The 25015-nt window shown below is 40.5% G+C and overlaps 1 protein-coding gene across 1 annotated transcript in view; it reads left to right on the top strand.

The window, feature by feature from the left end:
* The first annotated feature begins 322 nt into the window (after window positions 1-322).
* The window catches only part of ARSB (arylsulfatase B), a 1447444-nt gene continuing 1422751 nt past the window's right edge, over window positions 323-25015 (top strand). The window contains exon 1 of the mRNA XM_044063707.1: window positions 323-674. Within this exon, the coding sequence (XP_043919642.1) occupies window positions 393-674 (282 nt within the window). The 5' untranslated portion in view covers window positions 323-392. The remainder of the gene's footprint in view (window positions 675-25015) is intronic.

Genomic DNA, 25015 nt, shown 5'->3' with positions numbered 1-25015 from the left:
GATTAGTACCTCGCAGGATGCGCAGTAGCAAATCCCGCCCCGACACTTACCATACAATAATCCCATTTTTAAGTATAATCGAAATTTTAGGCAAGGGGTAGTTATCGTAAAATTATGCCAACTTTACAAAGGTCCTTTAAACCTTAGATTTATAGGGTTTTGTGTGTTAAGTAAAATCAGATAGTGCTGTTTTTCTGGTTCTCTGATATATAAGGGCAGTGTATTATTTCTTAATGCTGACAGGTATGGCCGGGTTCGTGACTGCTACTATTCCTTTAAGAAAAGCATGAGGTTTACATCCGTTTAACTTCTGAAGTTCCTCCTTCATTTGTTTTTAACACTAGCTGCTCGCACTTCATGCATTATACGTACTGTGGGCTAGCCTAGGAAAGATGACCACTCTCACTGGTAGTGGACTGTGGCGCTTTCTCATCCTTCAACTTTTCTTAGTACACCTACTCGCACTTTTATCAGGGGCTACAGCCAAGCAACAGCCCCACATTGTGTTCATTTTGGCCGATGACTACGGCTGGAATGATGTGGGCTTTCACGGCTCTCAGATTAAAACTCCAAACCTGAACAAACTGGCTTTTGAAGGCGTCCGTCTGGAGAATTACTACGTGCAGCCCATCTGTACCCCTTCCAGGAGCCAGCTGATGACGGGCAGGTACCAGGTACAGTACACGGGTGGGAAGGGGGATGTGGTGCTCTCTGTACGTACTTCTTGCACTTGTGTGGTTCGCATTCCCTGCACTTATCCACTCACCATAGATGGAACCCATACCTCTCAACCTCATTCGAGCAAGAAGAAATCTGGACAAAACCATAAATAAAAGTGGGGCAAGGGCCCCAGTATGGGAAAAAGTTGATTAACGGGTTTTGTATTAGCTTGAATTTTCTGAACGGTATAAATTCTGAAACTCAAATGTCTGTCATTATTTTATAACTTTAGTATTTGATGATTTGCCAGTAATTTGTCAGAAAACCACAATTTTATGAAAAACACGAGGCAAAATCTGGATATTCTGCGAAACTCTGTACAATCGAGTGGTATGCAAGTGGAGCTACATTGTTAGAAGAGCTCATACGTTATATGCTTGCTGGTCATACTACCTGCATACAGATCATTTTTTTTATAAAGTTAAGAACAAATCGCGAAACCCAATAGGAAACAGAAAGCCGACAGGCTAACAGTGAAAATAAAATGTAAATCAAACGATTGCTACGGTTTACTGCGTTAGAAAAAATCGTTAGCGCTGCTACTGGCAAGCTGCAACTGAATGCAAGATGTCATTAAGGCATACATTACCAGCTTGCCAGTAGCAGCGGTAATGATTTCTTTAACTTTTATTTTCCAGAGCTCCTTCTGCACGTAGTGATTTGCATGCGATTTTCCACGTACAAATAGACATGTTTAACGGCGTACACATTACTACACAACATAAAAACGCTTCTACAAACAAACCCGCAGGTATTTGCGGGCTGCTTCACAGGCTAAAAATAAGTAAACGGGAAAAGTGTACCTTAAAATGAAGACCACAGCTAGTCCTTTTGTACCATTCACATAGCTAAACAGGGAAATTATCTGGAGACCAAGATATTACAAAGAGCAGTAAATATAGAATCCCTTAAGAGCATCCCTAGTGCCCTGCTGTTTCCAAATAATGAGGCACAAAATAGGGACAGAATGTAAACATTGCTCTTAAAAACTTTTTGGAAACTGGAGAAATCGCTACTTACGTATTATCGCAACCTCGAAATGTGGTTGCAATAATACGTAAGTACCAATATATAAATGTTTGTTCTTCTGGAGAGACCGCTCCTGCAAGGTACTACCAAGTTCCTGCTTTGTATTCTATCAGCTGGTCTCGGGAATCACGTGATATCGATCGCTCAGTGTCATGTGCTGTATTTCTTAAGGGGGATTTTTTTCAATTAGTTTTTTTTTAATTACCACGTCGAAAAACCACTCAGATGTGTGCAGCTGGCTCAGCCTGGTTGGATGAACTTGGCTTTATTTGTTGTTGGCTTGGTATTGATAACTGTTTCCAAAGATTCACTTTAGCCAAAGGAAAACGTTGCAAAAAAAAAAAAAAAAAAACGATGTCATGGTTACAGGATTACCTGTTGGTTGGCCCTGTTTATGCAGGACAATCTTTATTTGAACATTTGTGTCCTGTCAGTATGGAGGAGGAGGAGGGGCTGAAAATACATGAGAAATTACAATTTTTCTGAGATTTTTAAGAGGGACCTAAGTTTTTGGTAATAGTTGCTTAAAACTGTTTTAGATAATAACTGTTTCCTGTTGTTTTGTTTAATATTAATGTGTCAAATTCCACAAGAGTGAGCTTTTATTTTTCTTTGTGTTTGCTTTCCCAAGGCGGCCCTTGCCTGATTTGCTTCTCTGCCTTCACCCAGTTGGCCCATTCATTCCAGATGAGCAAGAGCCAGGTATACCCAGCCAAGATGATAGCCTTATCATTTGTTCCTGGCCGAGAATCCCCATCAGCTTGCTGTTCCCCAGCAACTGTTAGGTAGTAAGGAGCTGGCAGTCTCACTGGTCCTGAGAGTAGCCTACACTCTCCGCTTGGGAGCACCCTCTCTCCCTTTTGTTAATTAATCTCAACTCACGATTATTAACTCCCGAAGGGAAGCACCCCCTCTACATGCTTTGTTCCCCTTGGCTTCCTAGTGATTTACTACACTATGACAGTGCTGGCTTGAGCCGCCATAAGGTATCACCCTTCTGGTTAGCAGAGCCACCTCTGTCTCTCTCAAGATGGGCAAACTGCCAGTGGCCACAAATTTTGACAAAAGTGAAGTCCTGTCCTTTGTTCTGCAAAATCTCAGGTTTCCTTAAAAAATGTCCCACTTTGGGCATTTGAAAAGGTGGCAACCCTATTACCACCTGACCGTGTATATACAGGACAGTCTTGAATTGGGTAGTTGTTTCCTTGGGGGAAGGCATGAAAATGACAAATGTCCAGAGGTTTTTAGGGAAAAAAGTAATAAAATAACCACTAAAATCTCTCTAATTCATAAAGTGCTTTCATAATACAGTATTTTTCATCAGAAGTTCATCAGGCTGTTAAAACCATTAATATAACCCGTTCCTTTAAAAAAGCTTCACAATTAAATTACGTTTTTATTCAATCAAAACCATTTCATTGTGCAAATTAAGTATAATTGTATCCCTTTCTGTTGTAAAATACATCTAAAATTCAATGCACCATGCATTCTAGGTTTTTCAGTTGCATTAAAAATGGTGCCACTTAAATTCTTTAACTATCAGATTATTTTGTCACGTTCTCTAATTTCATATTGTTGATAGTCTGAAACAAATAGATGTTAAAATTGTATTAAAACAGTACTGTGGATAATGCATTTAATGCATTTTGATTTGTAACAGAATAACCTTCTGGGGTCTTTTAGGTTTTCCTATAAATCCTGTGCATCCACTACATATAGCAGAACTGGGATACCTATACTCTTGTCATCTTCTGAAGTTTCATTTAAATACCAACTCTTTTTTTCCTACAATTACCACTGTAACAGCTATAAATAAATGCAATCTGACTGTCATGCAACGCTAGAAGACTAAACTAAATCTCAAGATGCACTCGCTCGAAGCACTCCTCAAAATGGAGAACATCAACATTTATGCTGTAATAGAGACCTGGTTTAAAATAGCAGAAGGCACCCCTGCGCTACCAGGCTATAACTCATTCCACACCTTTTGGCCCCAGAACATGGATAGAAGCTCCAAATTCATAAAAGATATGCACACCTCCAGACTAGTAGCCCAGCATAACGCATCTGAGATACTTCAGGTACAACTAACATTGGGTAAGATGGCGATTCAGGTCGTAGCCTGCTATAGGTCCCAGCCATGTCCGAAGACTCTCACTCCACATTCCTAAGCACCCTGGAAACTATTAAGATTCAACCCAACACTCATACTAAGTGACTTTAACTACCACTCCATCAGCTGGGAAAACTACTCGTGCCCCAATGTACTGGCCCAACGCTTCCTGGAATTCATCAATTCCAATGTCCTGGACCAGCTCATTCTTAACCCCACTAGAGGAAGCAACATTCTTGACCTGGTTATTACTAACATGGGCAACCATTGCTCTACACCAATAGTCAATTCCTCCCTGGGTAGATATGAACACAAACTAATCACCATGGAAATCCACATCTCACCCACACCCCCCTGCAAAGGTATCCACAATGAAAAACTTCTCCAAAGCTGACTTTGGACTCCCAAAAACAGAGGTTGCTAACTTCACAGTACCCATGCCAATGGAAAATAGATGCATGACTGCCAAATCATACACCAGTGCACTGCACGAACACGTACATAAATGCATGGAACTAGCCATACAGAACAGAACCACAATGCTCTCATCCAAAAAAAAGGAAGCCAGTCTGGTGGTCCCCTGCCATTAATAAACTCTACAACAGAAGGAAGAAACTGTTGCAGAAAAAGGTGAAGTCCCAAGACTGGACAAATTCCCTTATTAGCCTTAACAAAAAGTTGAGATCCCTCATCTAAACCTCCAAAGCCAGCTATGAAGGCAGAATTGTGGCAGACACTAAAAACAACCACAAAGCATTCTATAATTATATCAAGAATCCCCATGGCAATACCCAGATTTGCTCTGAGTTACTGCACAATGGTACCTCCTATACTGAGTCAACAGATATTGCCAACATACTGGCCGACAGATTCGGTGCCAACCCACCCCCCCAAGGACCAATCTCAATACCGGAAGAATGCCAGGCACCCAGCATTATTGCAGCACAGGTTAAAGCTGCGTTGTCTAAGGCTAAGAATGCAGCTTCCATGGCACCCGACAATATCCCTGGCTGTGTTCTACATGAATTACAATGTGAACTGGCACCACATCTGTGTGCTCTGTTTACAGCCTCACCTCAGGCTTTGTCCCTACCGAATGGCGCACTGCTACAGTCATCCCTCTCCATAAAGGAGGAGTGACTACAGACCCTGGAAATTATCGCCCCATTTGCCTGATTTATCGGATATGTGAGGCTGTGGAGCGCATCATCATGAACATATTTAACAAGGATATAGGGAATCTCCAAACTCTAGATCCCACACAATTTGGTTTTGTGAAAGGTAGATCATGCCTTCGCAACCTGGTTGACTTCTTTGAGTCAGTCTCCAGAGTGGTGGATGAAGGTAAGGCAGTTCATACAGCCTACCTTGATCTGGCGAAGGCCTTTGATACCATTCCTAACTCAAGAATTATTGATAAACTCAGCAAACTGGGCATCAACCCCTATATCATTAGGTGAGTTGCAAATTGTCTCACAGATAGAACCCACAGTGTGAAAGTAGCGGACTTCGTCAGACTGCAGACCAGTCACGAGTGGAGTCCCACAGGGATCAGTCCTGAGTTCTTTCCTGTTTGGCATCTATTTCTCAGAATTCCAGGCCAACACTGAGGGACTCTGGCTGACCAAATTTACAGACAACTGCAAGCTGGGAGCCATTATTAACTCCCCAAGTGATGCAGACATCCTACAGAAAGGACTCACTGAGACGAATGACTTGTGTCGAAACCGTGGCCTTAAGCTTAATGCCAAAAAATGCGTCGTCATCCCCTTTGGGAAAAACTCAGTTCTAACTAATTACCACATCGATGGGAGCCCACTGAATACTGAAAACATTATAAGAGAGCTGGGGACAGGTTGACAACAACCTCTCCTTTGACCACCACATTACCACTGTGGTCAGAAAGTCCTATGTGGCACATATCATTATCAAAGGTTTTGCATCCAGGGAGAAAGAGGTCATTGTTTCTCTCTACTCTTCCCTCATTAGACCAATCATAGAGTATAATGCCCCATTTGGCATGTACCTCACTAGACACCTGCAACAGCTGGAGAAGTCACAAAAGTACCTCACAAAGAGGATCCTAGGTTTTAATCACATGTCCTACAAGGACAGACTCAAACATCTCCAGCTATTCTGTGTCTCCTGTCGTCTACTAAGAGGCCATTTCTGCTTGACTTACAAAGCCATGTCTGACCTAGCTCTGTTAGAAATGCTACATTTAAAGAAATCCCAATCCCTCCACATCACACACTCCAGAGACCTCATCCTCATTACCACAGTCAACAGAACATGCTGGAGGGACCGGTTCATAACCCAGAGACTGCCCATGCTCTGGAATAGAGCACCTCACTAGCCCTCTTCAAGAGAAATCTTGATGAGTACATGGGAAATAGAAAGTTCACCACAGGGATCACTCCAATGGCTCTACTTTGATATAGGTACTGCGAACTAATGATGGGTGGCACAATGCCAGGGCACTTCTATGGGCAAGGCTTGTAAAGGCCTCAGGGCCATTAGCCTAGTACACGCCTATGAACGTATATTGGTCATTCATATATTTTACAGACTGTTAACATATTTTTGAAAATATATCTGTCCTATATGTGTGTGTGTGTGTGTGTGTGTGTGTGTGTGTGTGTGTGTGTGTGTGTGCGTGTGTGTGTAATAGAGTGTGTGAGAATTATTATTTTGCAAAAAAATGTACATGCATCCAAGCTGGGAAGCTTGGAGATAGCAGTATTTAATAACATAATGTGGTCGGGTTACAGAGCTTCTTGCATGATAATGTAAGAGCGTTGTCTGTATATAAACCGAACATTAACAATGTTTTTGATACTTTTCCAATAATTTGGCTCATGTGCATGCTTTACACACTAGCAAGCTTTGAAATGTCATAACAGGACCTTTAGTAATACCTTTAAAATTATGTGACACTTTCACATGCCCCTGACAAAAAGCATTGCTGTAGTTGATAAGTTACACCAGGGTTGTCATTAATAGGTTCATAGGTAAATATTAGGCTAGATTCCTTTGTGGGCCATTTTAAACCCTGCCAATTTCCCCTCAAAGGTGAGAATCAAACCTTGTACCATGTGCCTGTGAGGTAAACACCTTAACCATTGTGTCAACCAAAAATTCATTATAAGGAACAAGGATACAGTGACAATGACTGTTTTCTTTCTACCGCTGCCTTTTTTGGTCTCTCTCTGTTTCCTTTTGACTTCATATAACTAACATGTAAAGTAGTTTCAGGAGGTTGTTTTGGTTCTAACTGACTCATTTGTGCAGGATGAGGATACTTTTCTTGTGACAACATGGTTCAAATTAAAACAGCAGCTCATGTGATGGGTATGCTAGCAGGAGAAAGGAGATCAAGAGACTGGAGGCTGGCTAGCTATCCATTGTCTTGAGGAATGTGTTTGTAGGGGGTGCAGATGGAGGATTTATAGGTTTCCTTAGCATGATGTTTCATATTGGGCAGTATTGGGAGTACAGCAGCTTGTGGCCCACCTCTGTCATGTTACCAGCTGTCTTAAGACTGCATACACTTTTGCTTTGAAGACTTGCATGTTGACATGAACAGCAGTGCCCAGGCATTGCAGAGAAAGCCCCCCTACAATTCACAGTGTGACAGTACTACAGTGGATATAAAAAGTTTACACACCCATGTTAAAATGCCAGGTTTTTGTGATATATATATATATATATATATATATATATATATATATATATATATATATATATATATATACACATATATATGCATATATATATATATATATATATGTATATATATATATATATATATATATATATATATATATACACATATATATTTTACAAAATATGTATATATAGTGTGAGAACTATCCAAGCTGGGAAGCTTGGAGATAGCAGTATTTAATAACATAATGTGGTCGGGTTACAGAGCTTCTTGCATGATAATGTAAGAGCGTTGTCTGTATATAAACCGAACATTAACAATGTTTTTGATACTTTTCCAATAATTTGGCTCATGTGCATGCTTTACACACTAGCAAGCTTTGAAATGTCATAACAGGACCTTTAGTAATACCTTTAAAATTATGTGACACTTTCACATGCCTCTGACAAAAAGCATTGCTGTAGTTGATAAGTTACACCAGGGTTGTCATTAATAGGTTCATAGGTAAATATTAGGCTAGATTCCTTTGTGGGCCATTTTAAACTCTGCCAATTTCCCCCTCAAAGGTGAGAATCAAACCTTGTACCATGTGCCTGTGAGGTAAACACCTTAACCATTGTGTCAACCAAAAATTCATTATAAGGAACAAGGATACAGTGACAATGACTGTTTTCTTTCTACCGCTGCCCTTTTTGGTCTCTCTCTGTTTCCTTTTGACTTCATATAACTAACATGTAAAGTAGTTTCAGGAGGTTGTTTTGGTTCTAACTGACTCATTTGTGGAGGATGAGGATACTTTTCTTGTGATAACATGGTTCAAATTAAAACAGCAGCTCATGTGATGGGTATGCTAGCAGGAGAAAGGAGATCAAGAGACTGGAGGCTGGCTATCCATTGTCTTGGGGAATGTGTTTGTAGGGGGTGCAGATGGAGGATTTATAGGTTTCCTTAGCATGATGTTTCATATTGGACAGTGTTGGGAGTACAGCAGCTTGTGGCCCACCTCTGTCATGTTACCAGATGTCTTTTCAGACTGCATACACTTTTGCTTTGAAGACTTGCATGTTGACATGAACAGCAGTGCCCAGGCATTGCAGAGAAAGCCCCCCTACAATTCACAGTGTGACAGTACTACAGTGGATATAAAAAGTTTACACACCCATGTTAAAATGCCAGGTTTTTGTGATATAAACTTTTCCCACCTTTAATGTGACCTATAACCTGTACAATTCAACTGAAAAACAAACAAATCTGTTAGGGGAAAACTACAAAAAATGTGCAATAAGGAGGTTGCATAAGTGTGCACACCCATAAACTAATACTTTATTGAACCACCTTTTGATTTAATTACAGCATTCAGTCTTCTTGGGTAGGAGTTTATCAGCATGGCACATCTTGACTTGGCAATATTTGCCCACTCTTCTTTGCAAAAGAGCTCCAAATCTGTCAGATTGAGAGGGCATCTCTTGCGCACAGCCCTCCTTAGGTCACCCCACAGATTTTCTATTGGATTTAGGTCTGGGCTCTGGCTGGGCCATTCCAAAACTTTATTTTTTTCTGGTGAAGCCATTCTTTTGTTGATTTGGATGCATGCTTGAGGTCATTATCATCTTGAAAGGTGAAATTCCTCTTCATCTTCAGCTTTCTAGCAGACGCCTGAAGATTTTGGGCCAAAAGTGACTGGTATTTGGAACTGTTGATAATTCCCTCCACCTTGACTAAAGCCTCAGTTCCAGCTGAAGAAAAGCAACCCCAAAGCATGATACTGCCACCAGCATGCTTCACCATGGGGATGGTGTTCTTTTGGTGATGTGAAGTGTTGTTTTTCTGCCAAGTGTACCTTTTGGAATTGTGGCCAAAAAGTTCCACCTTGGTCTCAGCAGACCATAACACATTTTTCCACATCCTTTTGGGAGACTTGACGTATTATTTTGCAAATTTTATTCAGGCCTGGATGTTTTTCTGTGTACGAAAAGGCTTCTGTCTTGCAACCCTACCCCATAGCCCAGACATATGGAGAATACGGGAGATTGTTATCACATGTAGTACACAACCAGTACTTGCCAGAAATTCCTGCAGCTCCTTCAGTGTTGGTCTTGGTTCTTGGCAGCCTCCCTGACCAGTTTTCGTCTTGTCTTTTCATCAGTTTTGGAGGGACGTCCAGTTCTTTGCAATGTCACTGTTGACCCATATTTTCTTCACTTTTTGATGACTGTCTTCACTGTGTTCCATGGTATATCCAATGCTGTGGAAATTCGTTTGTAACTTTCTCCTGACCGATAGCTTTCAACAATTAGATCCCTTTAATGGTTTGTAAGCTGTCTGCTAACCATGGCTTTTGCTTTAGCAGGCAACTGAGTAAATGTCAGGAAAATCCTACTAGGACAGCTGAACTTTATTTGGGGTTAATCAGAGTCTCTTTAATTGATGGTAAATGTGTACCCAAGAAGACTGAATGCTGGAATTAAATCAAAAGATGCTTCAACAAAGTATTAGTTTAAGGGTGTGCGCAGTTTTATGTAACCAGCTTATTGTATGTTTTTTATTTTTTATATTTTCTCCCCTAACAGCTTTGTTTGTTTTTCAATTGAATTGTACAGGTTATAGGTCACATTAAAGGTGGGAAAAGTTTTGAAATGATTTATTGTGGTCTCATTTTTTATCACAAAAACCTGACATTTTAACAGGGGTGTGTAAACTTTTTATATCCACTGTACATCCTAGGTATATAGCATCATCACTGTAAAGCCACCATAAGCATCTATAAGGGGGACGTAAAATATGCATAATAACAATGTGCAGAGGTCAGTAGAGGGGAGGAACACAAAATGTTAAATGATTTGTGAAAACAAGTATGTTTCAGTGTTGATATTGAAATGACTCATGTTTGTCCTGCCTGTCATGGTTACACTTCAGCCTTTTGAGAAGCAGCTTCCATCGTTCTCTTAGTGGCAGGAAACTTGATGACATTAGTTAAAATAAGTGTCACTGTTGCTTTAATCAGCTTATTCTGCAGCCTTGCGATAGTATTCTCTGTCATCACCCCAGTAGTTAAACTGTCACTCTGTCCTGTGATTTGTTGTTTGAAGAAGAGTTTGTAACCTGACGCTTGTGACGATATGTGAAGAGCGGGTGAAGGCTGCCAGCCTAGCCAAATAGAATTTGGTACATAACTCTGTCATTGTAAATATGAATGTAATTACAAGCTTGTTTTCTTAAAATTAAAGAATATGCTGTGAAATGTTGAACTTCAAAAATGTAACAACATTGCCCTCTGCTGTAAAAAAAAAAAAAAAAAAAGCTTAGTCAAGCATTTCATGTCTGTCCTTTTGAAGTTAAAATTTGGAGTCGATGAGTTTGGAGTGAAGCATCCTGCCTATTGTTTTAACTTGAGGAATAATTACTAGAGTTTACATGTGAAATGTCCTTTATTGCTCTGGTTTCTGCCCAAGTATAAAGAATGTAAATGCAGTTTCTGTTAGCCTGGGAACTAAATCAAAATGATTTAATGTGTAGCATGAGACCCCAGGAAAGTGTGAAAAAAATGATGTAATGGGAATCAGGACTGTAGATAGGAATTTAAACAGAGAAAATCAGGAGGCATTAAGCATTGTTGTCTTGACCATCCAACTCGCAGCACTGTCTTGCTCTTGTGTTAGTTATCTTAGATGTTTCTCTTTAGAAATAGTCTAATCTTTCTAGTTCCTAGCTGTGTTTTTCTGTGATATCAGAACTTTACTAATGTGTTATTTTAAGTATTTCTCTGTGATCTCTGAACTCTTTGACTATTGTGCTGTAAGAAGTAGTGTGTTGTCTTTATTATTTATTATTAAATATTTTAAAACCTTTCAACTGTGGCTGTTTTGTGTAGAGATAAATTAAGCAGAAGTACATTGCATATTTTTAGTGATTACTGTACAAGGCCACTCTAATAAGCCTTGACTGGTTAGTCACACTTACCATTTGGATAATAATATTGCACAGTAATAATTGGACACCCTTTTAAGGGCCTTTGAGTAGCTGGTAATTATTAGCTGGGTGGTGGCAGTAATTACTACTGTATAGTCTGTGCAGCCTTTCCCAGGAGGGTCTGTGTGGTTGTATAGACACTTATCTCAGTGTGTGTGTCATCTGCTTGGGCAGGGACACGAAGCACTGGTTGGGCAGAGAGGGTACTGGAGGTTTTAGCTTGCCCAGCTAGTCTGAGATCTGGACCCTATAGCTGTGCCAGTGGGGAGTTTTATTGGGGACCTGGAGAGCAAGGGACGACCAGCCCCGGACTGACTATGATCTCTGTGTGCTCTTAAGGGAAATTGTACTTTTCTGTGTGTATTTATCCTTCCTTCATATATGAGACGCCCTCTCTGGTGTTAGTGGTGAGGACTGAGGCTCCTTGATTGCTGGGCCAGAGCACAGGCGTCACAGCGCTTACACTGTGTTTTATTAAACTATGTATTTTTACAGCATGGTGATTCAGCTATTTTCTTCATTTTACATTGTCCTGTGATTTTTACTTTCTTTTTTTCGCTCTGTAGGTTTGTAGTTAAAACTAATGTCTTTCATCTTTTCCCGGTTAGGGGCCACCACAGCGGAACTCCGGTCCACTAATGATTGGCAGTGGATTTTTTACGGTGCCGAGATGCCAGCCCGACGCCCAGCCTTCAAAGAAGGCAGACCTATTCACACACACACCTACCTGCATATCTTTAAACGTCACTTGACTGTGGGGAGGATATGCAGACTCCACACAAAGTGCTCCAGCTGAGAATCGAACAGGAGAACCTCTTGCTGTGAGGTGACAACGCTAATCACTGCACCACCGCGGCCTACTCTGTAGGTTTGTAGTTGATGTACAAAGTTTATACTCTGTTCCTACATCCATATCTGTTGTCACTGTTCATAGTGGCATTGCTAGATTATATTAATAATGCCAATTCCAGGTCATAACATAATTTACCTAAATCACATTCTTTGTTTCCCAAAATTAGTACAACACCTTGAAGAAAAAATATCAAAAATCAGATCTAAGCTATATGAATGAACTAAGTCTTTAGTTGTTAAGGACCTTGCTGCTTTTGATGTGGTTAACCACTATGTTCTTTTTGAATGCTTTGCTAATGGTGGACTGTATTATCGCAGTACATTAATTCATTAAGTACTTGCAGAATCAGTCAGTTTGATGGGTCGGTACTATCTGATTTTCTGTCCATCACTTCTGGTGCTTTCAGGGTTCTAACCTTTGACTCTACTTTTCAGCTAATGGCTGTCAATGCTAAATTTCATACCAGCTACAATCAGATTGAAAAAAAATGCTCAACAGCTTCTGTTTTATTTTTATTTCAATAGTGAAATCTTTAATTTACATCCAAACATTGAGATGGATCAGTTGTAATAAAGATTAAAGTACTGACTAACGAAAATACTATTTGGGGGTTGGTCTGCCAAATTTTATCTATAAAATGTAACCTCTATATAAAGTCTGTTACTAAAAGTTAATGGATAACTTGATTGGCTTTATAGACTCAGGTAATTCATAAATGACAACTAGAATCACTAAATCCTTTCTGTTCCCTAGTCTCCTTTGTGTTTTTCCCCTAAGAATGTTTAAAGCATGATTGCTTAACAAATGGTGTCAGTCACAGCTGGTTGAGAATACACTACTTCTACAATCAACCTGCTGCAACAAATCAAATGCATATATATTTTTAGAGGGCAAGCCTCGTTCCATCCCCATATGGGGGGGCAAGTCCCCACACCACTAACTCCATGGTCACACAGTAGTGGGGAAAAGGGACCCCTCATTGAAGCTAGCAGTGGTCTGTCACAAATGACAGTACCATTATACCTCTACATCCAGCTTTTTAACTGTGATAGAATGTAACTTCAACCAGTTGTACCTGCACAGTTAGAACCCAAACAACTGATCCTTGATCACATGTAGTGCAAGCTACTTTATGCTTCCTGTATCTTTACCAGTTTTATTTTTCTTTGCTTTCCTCCTCGGAGCAGAGTTGAACAAAGATTGCTAGTACTGCTACGGGGCACACTTTCGGAATACATTGCTGCTTCTCCTTGAAATCTTTGCAGTGACTTTAAATTGCTCATTATTTAAATTCCTTACAACTGAGGTAAGCCTTTATCATTTTCTATCTCCTGGTAAATGTCCTGCTAAACAATTTCTTTTGGACTGATGTGCTCCAACTTGCAGCCCTCATTCAGCAGGTGCACTCCTTGCCAAAGGTCTTTCAGACTCATAATCATGTTGGTGTTGGTCTGTTTTGGGTTTGTTCCAAGTGTTGAAACAAACTCCTGTAACTGAAAGTAATTTCTTTCATTTCAGAATGCTATCCAAAAGTGCCTTTTCTCCAAATGGACTTGCACTTGTACAGTTATTAGTGTCTTATGTATTTCAGTCATCTGCATGTTATCTTAAGAATTTAAGTATGGCTTTAAAAATCATAAACTACTCTGTACTGTTGGACCATTCCAGTCATGGCATTAAAAACACACAAGACTTGGAGAAAGTAAACTTTGGGAAACTTTGAGAGCTGTGTCTTTGGTGAGGGGCCTTGCAAACTGGTAGAAATACTTGGATAATTCTACCTGTGAGGTAGAGAAGAGAGGAGCATGCACTGAATTTGTCCTTATACAGATAGGTGCACTCCAGGGATCTGTTTCTGGGCCCTTGCTCTTCTCTGTGTTCATAAATAATATGAGGATTGACAAGGCCTCGCCTCATGTGTTATGCAGATTATCACTTTCTTATAAGAGATGAAACATCTGCTTATCAGTTCTGCAGAATATATGAGTAGACTGCAACAAACTGTGTAGTTTGCTAAGTTCTGATAAGCTGACACTGAAAATAAGCAGTCCTCTTTCATGTTATTGGGATTATGCTGAAATCCAGGTTGGCTAAGACTTTGTGTGTCAAAAATTCTGCTCATATTTCTGCATAAGACAATGTTATAAATGACAATGATATAAAAAATGAGACCACAATAAATCATTTCAAAACTTTTCATAGAGGTTTAATGTGACCTATAACCTCTACAATTCAATTGAAAAAATCTGTTAGGGTAAAAATGTAAACAATAAAAAATGTACAATATGCTGGTTGCATAAGCATGCAGGAAAAAAATAAAAAACGTACAAAATGCTGGTTGCATAAGTGTGCACACCCTTAAACTAATACTTTGTTGAAGCACCTTTTGATTTAATTACAACATTCAGTCATCTTGGGTACACACCTGCCATCAATTAAAGAGACTCTGATTAACCCCAAACGAAGTTCAGCTGTCCTAGTAGGATTTTCCTGACATTTACTCAGTTGCCTGCTACAGCAAAAGCCACGGTTCGCAGAGAGCTTCCAAAGCATCAAATGGATCTCATTGTTGAAAGGTATCAGTCAGAAGAAAGGTAGAAAAAAATTTCCACAGCATTGGATATACCATTGGACACCATGAAGACAGTCATCAAAAAGTGGAGAAAATATGTGACAACAGTGATGTTGCAAAGAACTGGATGTCCCTCCAAAACTGATGAAAAGAACAAGATGAAAACTGGTCAGGGAGGCTGCCAAGAGAACTACAGCAACACTGAAAGAGCTACAGGAATTTCTGGCAAGTACTGGTTGTGTACTACATGTGACAACAGTCTCCTGTATTCTCCATATATCTGGACTATGGGGTAGGGTTGCAAGACGGAAGCCTTTTCTTACATAGCAAAACATCCGGTCCCAGCTAAAATTTGCAAAACAATACGTCTCCTGAAAGCATGTGGGAAAATGTGTTATGGTCTGATGAGATCTAGGTTGAACTTTTTGGCCACAATTCCAAAAGGTACGTTTTGTGCAAAAACAACACTTCGCATCACCAAAAGAACACCATCACTGTGGTGAAGCATGGTGGTGGAAGTATCATGCTTTGGGGTTGCTTTTCTTCAGCTGGAACTGGGGCTTAATGGAGGGAATTTTGAACAGTTCCAAATAGCAGTCACTTTTGGCCCAAAACCTTCAGGCATCTGCTAGAAAGCTGAAGATGAAGAGGAATTTCACCTTTCAACATGACAATGACCCCAAGCATACATCCAAATCAACAAGTGAATGGCTTCACCAGAAGAAAATTAAAATTTTGGAATGGTCCAGCCAGAGCCCAGACCTAAATCCAATAGAAAATCTGTGGGGTGACCTACGGAGGGCTGTGCGAAAGAGATGCCCTCGCAATCTGACAGATTTGGAGCTCTTTTGCAAAGAAGAGTGGGCAAATATTGGCAAGTCAAGATGTGCCATGCTGATAGACTCCTACCCAATGATGTAGTTTAAATCAAAAGGTGTTTCAACAAAGTATTAGTTTAAGGGTATGCACACTTGTGCAACCAGCGTATTGTGCGTTTATTTTTTATATTTTGTTCCCTAACAAATTTGTTTTTCAATTGAATTGTTCATAGGTAGGTACTAGGCTACCTGCCCTGGGGCCTATACAAGCCCAGCCAAAAAGGTGCCCTGGCTTTTGCCACCCAAGAAAATTATTTTCCTGTGCCACTGTCGAGCAGAGCCACAGAGGTGATCCCCGGGGTGAATTTCCTATTTCCCATCCAGTCATCAAGATTTCTCTTGAAGAGTGCTAATGAGGAGCTTTGTTTGATATAGTACAGGTTGTACAGGTTATAGGTCACATTAAAGGTGGGAAAAGTTTTGAAATGTTTTTTATATCACACAAACCTGGCATTTTAACAGGGGTGTATACACTTTTTTTATATCCACTGTATTAAATAGATAAAAAAAAGCTGATCAGTTATCACGTTAATGACATTTTAATAAAAATTGAGAAACGGTGTTTAATGTAAGAATTCCTGTTGCTGTCTTTATATTTGATGTTATGTCTGGCTTGTTATGCACACTCCATGCTATGTACACTGCATCTTGGGCCCACATCATGACTGAAAGGATCTGTGGACTACTTATCCATTTAACAAACAAATACACACACATCTAACACATGACTCCTAACCAAGGAAACATCCTAGTAAGTCTAACTGAGGTGTAGAAAAATTGTTGAAATTCTTGCTAACCAACAAATATTAACTTGCTAGCAGTAGTGGTGTCATGGAAGGCCTTGGCACATTGTAGTCTGTTCTGTGGAAAATTGCAGAACCAGCTAACCTCTTCCCCATGTATTGTCCAAGGACCTGCTCCATTATTCCTGAATAATTTTATTTTATAAGTAAGAAAAGCATCTTTTCAGCAATTTCACCTGTCCTTCACTGAAAGACTACTATGGTCTGAAACTCAAAAATGTTTTTCTACTGTGATATTCCATATTGCTATACCTGTGCTAAAATTGTTGGTGTAGTTTGCTGGGTTGCTCCTGGAAGCAGGAATTTATTGGCTTGTAGATCTTAGCCAGTTAACAGGGTCATGGGTTTAGTGTTGATGTTCAGGCTCAAAGGCCAATGTGTAAGACTGACCTTACTTAAATCAGGATCAGATGAGAAGAAGGCATGCTGTTCATTCTGGAAAGAAAAATTAGGCTAGGAAGAATGGGCCAGTTGTACACTATTTTACATTTTTGATCCTCCCATTGATGACTTCTAATAGCCAGGGGTATTGCCTCCTCATTACCCACCAGCATTTGTTTTCCTTATCAAAATGATGCTGTAGGATAGAGAGGCTCCCACCCAATCACACTACCAGGCTATGGGCTTTTATGGTTTGCTTATTGTTCACAATATCCTGGCATTCTACTTGCCAAGATGTGCACTGAAGTCCGTGATGAGTTTGCCAACAGATTTAGAAAGGCTTTCTTAAGAGATAGTGAGCTGATGTGCTTGAAGTTGCAACTCCTTGAGCACAACTGGGCAAAATGCCAGTTGTGGAGTGCTTTTTCTTCTAGGAAGTTATTGCAGGTGCTGTATTTACCATTGAAGTTATTGCAGGTGCTGTATTTACCATTGAAGTTATTGCAGGTGCTGTATTTACCATTGAAGTTATTGCAGGTGCTGTATTTACCATTGAAGTTATTGCAGGTGCTGTATTTACCATTGAAGTTATTGCAGGTGCTGTATTCACCATTGAAGTTATTGCAGGTGCTGTATTCACCATTTTCATTTGATTTCTCATGTTGCAACAGTTATATGACCACAGAGCTGGTACTCAAAACTGAGCAGGTGTGGGGGAGTTTCCTCCCCAATATGGAGAACGGGAAGGCTTGCCCCCTCCAAAAAAATCTTATGTTACTTTTTTTACTGGATTGGAACTTTGTTAAATTCATATGATCATCGCTTCAGTTAGTGGTTACTCTGGGATATGTAATACAAGCTTAGGTAAGGGCCTCAGTCTTGCCTACAACCTTGACCCCCCCCCCACTAATTCTGTTTAGTCACCAGTGAAGGTATTAATGTTAGAAGCATAGAGTTCACTCTTACCCTTTCCTTGAGGAAGTGAACAGGCTACAACAACCATTATATGTTAGCTCTATGTTTGGAACCCACACTGATACCTGAACATGGGGATGTGATGACATGGGCAGATGCTTAGCCTCCCTAATATCAGGCTGACCTTAATAGTAGACTATCTTTTCCATCCTTAGGTTATATAATGAAATTAGCAATCAGTGAAGATTGTCAGGTTCCTAGTAGTTTCTTAACTGTTAACATATGTGTTAATGTGACAATCGGATTATCATTTATTAGACTACAATATTTAAGTTTATTAGACTACAATATTTAAGTTTTTTTTAGCAGAAACTGCGGTGGTGGTGCTGCGGTAGCGTTGTCGCCTCACAGCAAGACGTTGTTCGTTCGATTCTCAGCTTGGGCGTCTTCTGTGTGGAGGCATAGGTGAATGGGGCGTGACTTCGTTGAAGGTTGTGCGTCAGGGTTGGTAACCCGGTACGTAAAAATCCACTACCAATCATTAGCGGACCGGAGTTCCGCTGTGACGACCCCTAACCGGGAAAAGCCGAAAGACACAAATTTAAGTTTTTTTTAGCCCAGTCTGACCATCACGATTTACATAAGAGCATTTTGTGGCAAAAATAACTGTGTTCAGAGCCATATGCTGTACAGACGCAGGAAATCAAATGCCGGGTCTAATGAGTGTAATTAGTGAGCAATTTATTTTTTGCTCACTAGACTATACTAACAGTTCATTTCATAGGAAGTAGCAGTAATTCTGATGTTTGTGGAGGTCATTAGAGATTGCATCTGTTTACAGATGTAGTGAATAAATCCATGCATGCTATAAACACTACTACTGCATTGTTTGAAGTGGGGATATTGTTAGAGGCTTTTAGGGATTTCAGCTGCAATTTTATCTGTAAAGATTATAATAACAATTGTATCTTGTCTAAAGCTAAAACAAGATTATTGTACTCTGCTTTTAAACATGTTTAGAAATGCTGTACGAAATATTCGATTACTATAATTGAGGATATTATGTTAGCATAAACCATCTGTAGTGCTATATTTTCGGTACATTTTATTTTTGTGTATATAAGACAACAGATGACTGCTTTAGGTGAGAAGCAGTGTAACTAACTGTGCATAACATTACTGACGGACTTTTAGAAATGTGCACATTTCATGCCTTGATTACAGTTTAAACATTAGTGCAACCGGATGATTAGAAAGTAAAACATTTCACATCCTCAGGGACATGTGGCAACCAGTGGTTACATCCTTACAACTCTTTATGTTTAATGTGGTATCTGCTGGCTGCAGTTGCAGTTTATGCGAGTTTTGTCACAACTGTCATAATCACAGACAGAAGGGACACCCAGAAACGTTTTGCACTATGTGCTTAGGTTTAGCTGGGATCTCATTTTATTTATTCCAGTGTTGATAGTATAGCCACTGCTACTGTAAAGAATTTTAATTGGTTAACTTGAGTTAACATGCACATATTTGGAATACCTAAAATGGTCACATGTACAGAATCTGCATGTTTCTAAGTGTGAGGAAAGAAAACCTACAGAACTGAAAGGGGTGACCTGAAGTGGTGAGTTAGAATAGAGAAGGGGTCATTTATTTTAATGTGTTACAGAAATCTGGGGGACTGCACTAAAAACAGTGTCCAACAAAAACTAAGAAGATGAGTTAATTAAAACTTTATCTTATTTCACATTTTACCTAATGATTTCAATCTTGAACTGCAGTCTGTAATTCCCCGAGTAATTAATTTATATTATCAAATGTATTCTGTCATATTATTTGTAACTTGGACTGGTATCCCATCACACATGTGGCTACATTCCATTCTTGTGAATAAAGAAAAATAATAATATTCACTTTTCAGTTGAACACCAAAATACAGCTCATTTAAATAAATATTCAATATTCTGTTTGTATTTATATGTGTAGCAGTCATTTATTTTCTTGCATGAGGAAGTCAGAATCACTATTTTTGTAATTCTTATATGTGCTTTCTTTCTAGATGTTGAATTAACTACTTGCATTGCTTTTTTCCTGTCAGCAAAGTCTGTCTCATTGCCATGTGATTATATTAATTTAAGCTTGTAATGAAGGCATTTATACTGGTCCATTGGTTCATAGGTTCATAGGTAGGTACTAGGCTATTGGCCCTAGGGCCTATATAAGCCTAGCCAAAGGTACCCTGGCTTTCGCCACCCAAGAAAATTATTTTCCTGTGCCACTGTCAAGCAGAGCCACAGAAGTGATCCTCGGGGTGAATTTCCTATCTCCCATCCAATCATCAAGATTTTTCTTGAACAGTGCTAATGAGGAGCTTTGTTTGATATAGATAGGTAGTTTGTTCCAGAGTATGGGAAGTCTCTGGGACAGGAATCTATCCCTCCAGCATGTTCTGTTTATTGTGGTGACAAGGTTTACATCCCTAGAGCATGTAGCTCGTAGGGATTGGGATTTCCTTAAGTGGAGCATGTCTAAAAGCTCTGGGTTTGACATAGCTTTGTGTGTTAGGCAGAGATCGCCTCTGAGTAGGCGATATGCAATGGAGTAAAGCTGCAGTTTTTTGAGACGGTCTGCATAGGGCATCTCTTTGAGGCCAGTAATCCTCTTTGTGAGGTATTTCTGTGGCCTTTCCAGTTGTTGTAGATGTCTTGTGAGGTACATACCAAAATGGGAATTGTACTCTATAATGGGTCTAATGTGTGACTAGTACAGGGGAACAATGACCTCTTTTTTTTTTTTCCTGGATGAGAAACCTTTTGTGATGAGGTGTGTCACATAGAAGGATTTCCTGACTACTGTGGCGATGTGATTATCAAAGGAGAGACTACTATCCACCTGTGTCCCAAGGTCTCTTATCACACTTTCGATGTTAAGCAGAGCAGACTACCACCTATGTGGTAGTTCATGGGTACTGAGTTTTTACCAAAAGGAATGACAATGCACTTTTTGGCATTGAGCTTGAGGCCATGGCTTTGACACCAGGCATCTGTCTCAGCAAGGCCCTTTTGTAGGATGTCCACATCTTTTGGAGTTTTGATTATGGCTCCTAGTTTGCAGTCATCTGGGAACTTCGTTAGCCAAAGACCTTCTGTGTTGGCCTGTATTTCAGAGAAGTAGATACCAAACAGGAGAGGACCCAGGACTGAACCCTGTGGTACTCCACTTGTCACTGGTCTGAAGCTGGATTTGGAGTCTGCTACTTTCACAGTGTGGGTTCTTCAGTGAGCCAGTTGGCAACCCATCTTGTGACATAGGGATTTATACCTAGTTTAGTGAGTTTATCTATAATTCCAGTGTGGGGGATGGTGTCAAAAGCCTTGGCGAGATCTAGATAGGCTGTGTGAACCACCTTACCCTCATCTATGGCTTTGGTGACTGCTTCAAAGAAGTCTATCAGGTTTAGGAGACATGATCTGCCTTTTACAAACCCGAACTGGGTGGGGTCCTGAGTTTGGAGATTACCAGTGTCATTGTTTATAAGTTCCATGATGATATGCTCCATAGCCTTGCAGACTAGGCTAATGGGGCGGTAGTTTCCAGGGTATGTGGTGGCTCCCCCTTTGTGGAGTGGGATAACTGTCGCTGTGTGCCATTCAATGGGCACATAGCCTGAGGTGAGGCTATGATTGAACATGGTACTTAGGTGGGGTGCCAGTTCGTTCTGTAGTTCATGTAGAACACAGCTTGGGATGTCGTCAGGTCCCATGGATGCTGTGTTCTTGGCTTTGGATAGTGTGTTTTTACCTGTGCAGCCGTGATTGCAGGAACTTTGCATTCTTCTGGTATAGAGATGGGCCCTTTAGGGGATGACACAGGGGTAAAGTTAGCACTGAACCTATCTGCCAGGATGTTGGCAATATCCATTGGTTTTGTATATTTAGTGCCATTGTGCAGTAACTCAGAGCAGATCTGAGTGTTGCCATTGAGATTCTTGACATAGCTATAGAATGCTTTGTGGTTGTCTTTAGAGTCAGTGGCGATTTTGTTTTCATAACTAGCTTTGGAGGATTTTATGAGGGATCTCAGCTTCTTACTGAAGCTGACCAAGGAGTTTCTCCAATCATGGGATTTTACTCTTTTTTTTGTAACGATTTCTTTCTTCTGTTGTAGAGTTTGTTTATGGCAGGGGACCGCCAGATTGGCTTCCTTTTTTGGAGGATAGCATCTTGGTTCTGTTAGGGCTTGCACGATCCATGCACTCATGTAAGTCCTTATAAAGTGCATCTGTGTAGGATTCAGCAGTCATACCTCTATTGTCCATCAGCATGGGTGTCGTGAAGTTTGCCACTTCTGTCTTAAGAAGCGTGAAGTTGGCTTTGGAAAAATTTTTTACTGTGGTTTTCCTAATGGGGGGTGGGGGAGGGATGTGGCTGTCTAGGGTGATTAACTTATGGTCAGATCTGACCAATGAGGAATTGACCTCTGGTGTGGAGCACCGGTTGCCCATGTTGGTAATAACTAGTTCTAGGATATTGCTGCCCCTGGTGGGGGTGTGGATAAGTTGATCCATGGCATTGGAATATATGAATTCCAGAAAACGTTGATCACAAGAGGTGGTACATGAGTAGTTTTCCCAGTTAATGGTAGGGTAGTTGAAATCGCCCATTATTAGGGTGATAGGTTGTACACAAATATTTTCCAGTGTATTAAGAAATGAGGAGTGGGAATCCTGGGGCATGGTAGGGGATCTGTAGCAAGCAACAATTTGGATTGCGGTCTTGCCCAGAGTTAGTTGCACTTGGATAATCCCGGATGCATTATGCTGAGCAACTAGCCTGGAGGTGTGGATATCCTTAATGAATATGGACACGCCTCCGCCTTTAGTGTTTCGGTCCAGGTTAGGTGGCCGAAAGGTGTGGTATGAATTATAGCCTGGTAATGCAGGGGTACTCTCTGGAGCCTTGAACCAGTCACTGCACAGATGTTGATGTTCTCCATTTTAAGGAGTGCCTCGAGAGAGTGCATTTTGAGGTTTAGACTTCTAGCATTGAGTAGCAATACCCTCAGATTCTTCTTGCCTGTACCTGTTAGGGTGGTGAATTTGTCATTTGAACCTTGCCTAAAAAAGGCACTATAGGGGTGGCTAGAGCCTTAGCCAGTATCCGGAATCCCAGGGGCGACAGGTGCAGGCCATCTCTGGCAAAGCATCGTGGCTTGTCTATCATGTCATCCCAGGCAGACAGATACTGGATCCCTGACACCAGAAGCTAAGCCAATTGTTGAAGTCAATCATTTTGTCCTTGTACTGTGGTGTCATTCTGGGTGATGGCAGGATGCTACTCAGGGCTAGGATCATACCTGCCTGGGCTACAAGATCAGACAGCTCCTCCATGTCCCTTTTCATGTAGTCCAAGGAGGTACATCTCAGGTCATTCACACCAATATGGACAATGACAGAGTCATATTTGTACTTGTTGTGGAGTGATCTGAGTGCATGCGTTATGTGGCGGATCCTGGCACCCGACAGGCAGCTGACAGCAACTTTCTCCTTGTTTAGCCTGGTGAGTGGAACATCAGTGTGCCTGATTATAGAGTAACCTATGACTAGAGTGTTGGCTTTCTGGTTGAGATGTTTGAAACCTGTGAATGACCCATATTTGTTGGAGGCCATCTAGAAGTGAAAGAGCTGTGTCTGATGCACTGATTTTCCTTGAGAGGATGTTTCCAGGATAAGCACTAGACTGCCACTTGGTCATTACCTCTGTTTGTATACTGATGTCCTTTCTAGGGTTACCACCTGTCCCACTTTGCGCAGGGCAGTCCCTCTTTAGGCAGTTGTGTCCTGTGAAAAAAATCAAGACATAGCAAATGTCCTGAGATTTCAGGACAAAAATATTTCCTAAGTTTTCTTTAATAGTTGCATAAAACAGTTATTTTATATATGAAACTTCTATATGTTATGTGAAGTAGCATAAGCAATTCAGATGTTACTAGAATAAGCTTTTATTTGTGCAAAAAAGTAAAGTTCTGTGCTATGCACAGCTGTAGGTATGTTTTGTCATGGAAAATCTGACATTGCTACAGAACATGTCCCACTTTGGGCATTTGAAAAGGTGGCAACCCTAGTCCTTTCATATCCATTTTCTGGGGTTAAGGCTGTGGATGGTGAAAGTGCCAGACCTGGACATTGAGCCCATAGCATTATAATAGTCCATACTGTATTTTAGGCCCATAGACCATAAAGAAATACAGACTCCCTGATATTGCAGCAGTACGAGATTTTCGCAGAATGTCCAGATTTTTGCCTCACATTTTTGTCTGTTCCTCAAAATTTGTGGTTTTCAGGCAAATCACTGGGATGACCTGAGGAGTGAAGTCACCAAATAATGAAATACATTTGAGTTTCAGGCTTCAAATGCTTCAGAAAAAGCATGTTAACACAAACCCTGTTACTCTAGCAACTTTCTAAGTTTATAAGAGCAGTATTTAAAATCAGTCCGTAATTTTGGGCCTTTGTTCCCCCATTTTGTCAGGCTTTGTCCAGATTTCTTGCACTAAGGGGATGAGAGGTATGATGAGGCAGTTTGCTGCACAATCTATTGTGTTTCTTGCTTCCGGTTCTGGTTCAGGCTTACAGCAATCGCAAAGGACTCGGAACAACGCTACAACGGGTGTTCCATCTACTAAACCTACTTCTGAGGGCTTTAATACCATGAATCAATCTTCAAATGACGATTTCAACAACTTTCCACATCTTCTACGTCCTACTACTTCGGAGTTACGAGAAAGGGAACAAACACCTTTATCCAAAGGAAAAGAACTGAATTCTCATCATAAACAAGGTGACGTTTCTACTTTTTTCCCCAGCCTTTGAAATTAAAGAGGATTCACTTCTGGCTTCTGTTTTCTGACCCTTATTTGGATCTCCTAGCGAACTTGTTTTAGGTTCCAGGTTTTTTTGGTTCGCTTACATCTCCTTTTGGTGGTTTCAGTGTTTGTGTGAGATGGCGGAGGTTCCAGGGGGAGAAACCGAACATCAGTCTAACAACTATGACGAGAAAGGTGAACTAAGAAAGGTTATTGGCCAACTATCGCAGTTGGTCGAACTGCTGACACCA

Source organism: Protopterus annectens, chromosome 2.part2 (genome assembly GCF_019279795.1).
Source record: "Protopterus annectens isolate FY-2018-M chromosome 2.part2, PAN1.0, whole genome shotgun sequence".
Classification (NCBI taxonomy): Eukaryota; Metazoa; Chordata; order Ceratodontiformes; family Protopteridae; genus Protopterus; species Protopterus annectens.
Note: the sequence above shows the minus strand (reverse complement) of the source record. Positions and strands in the feature narration are given on the sequence as shown.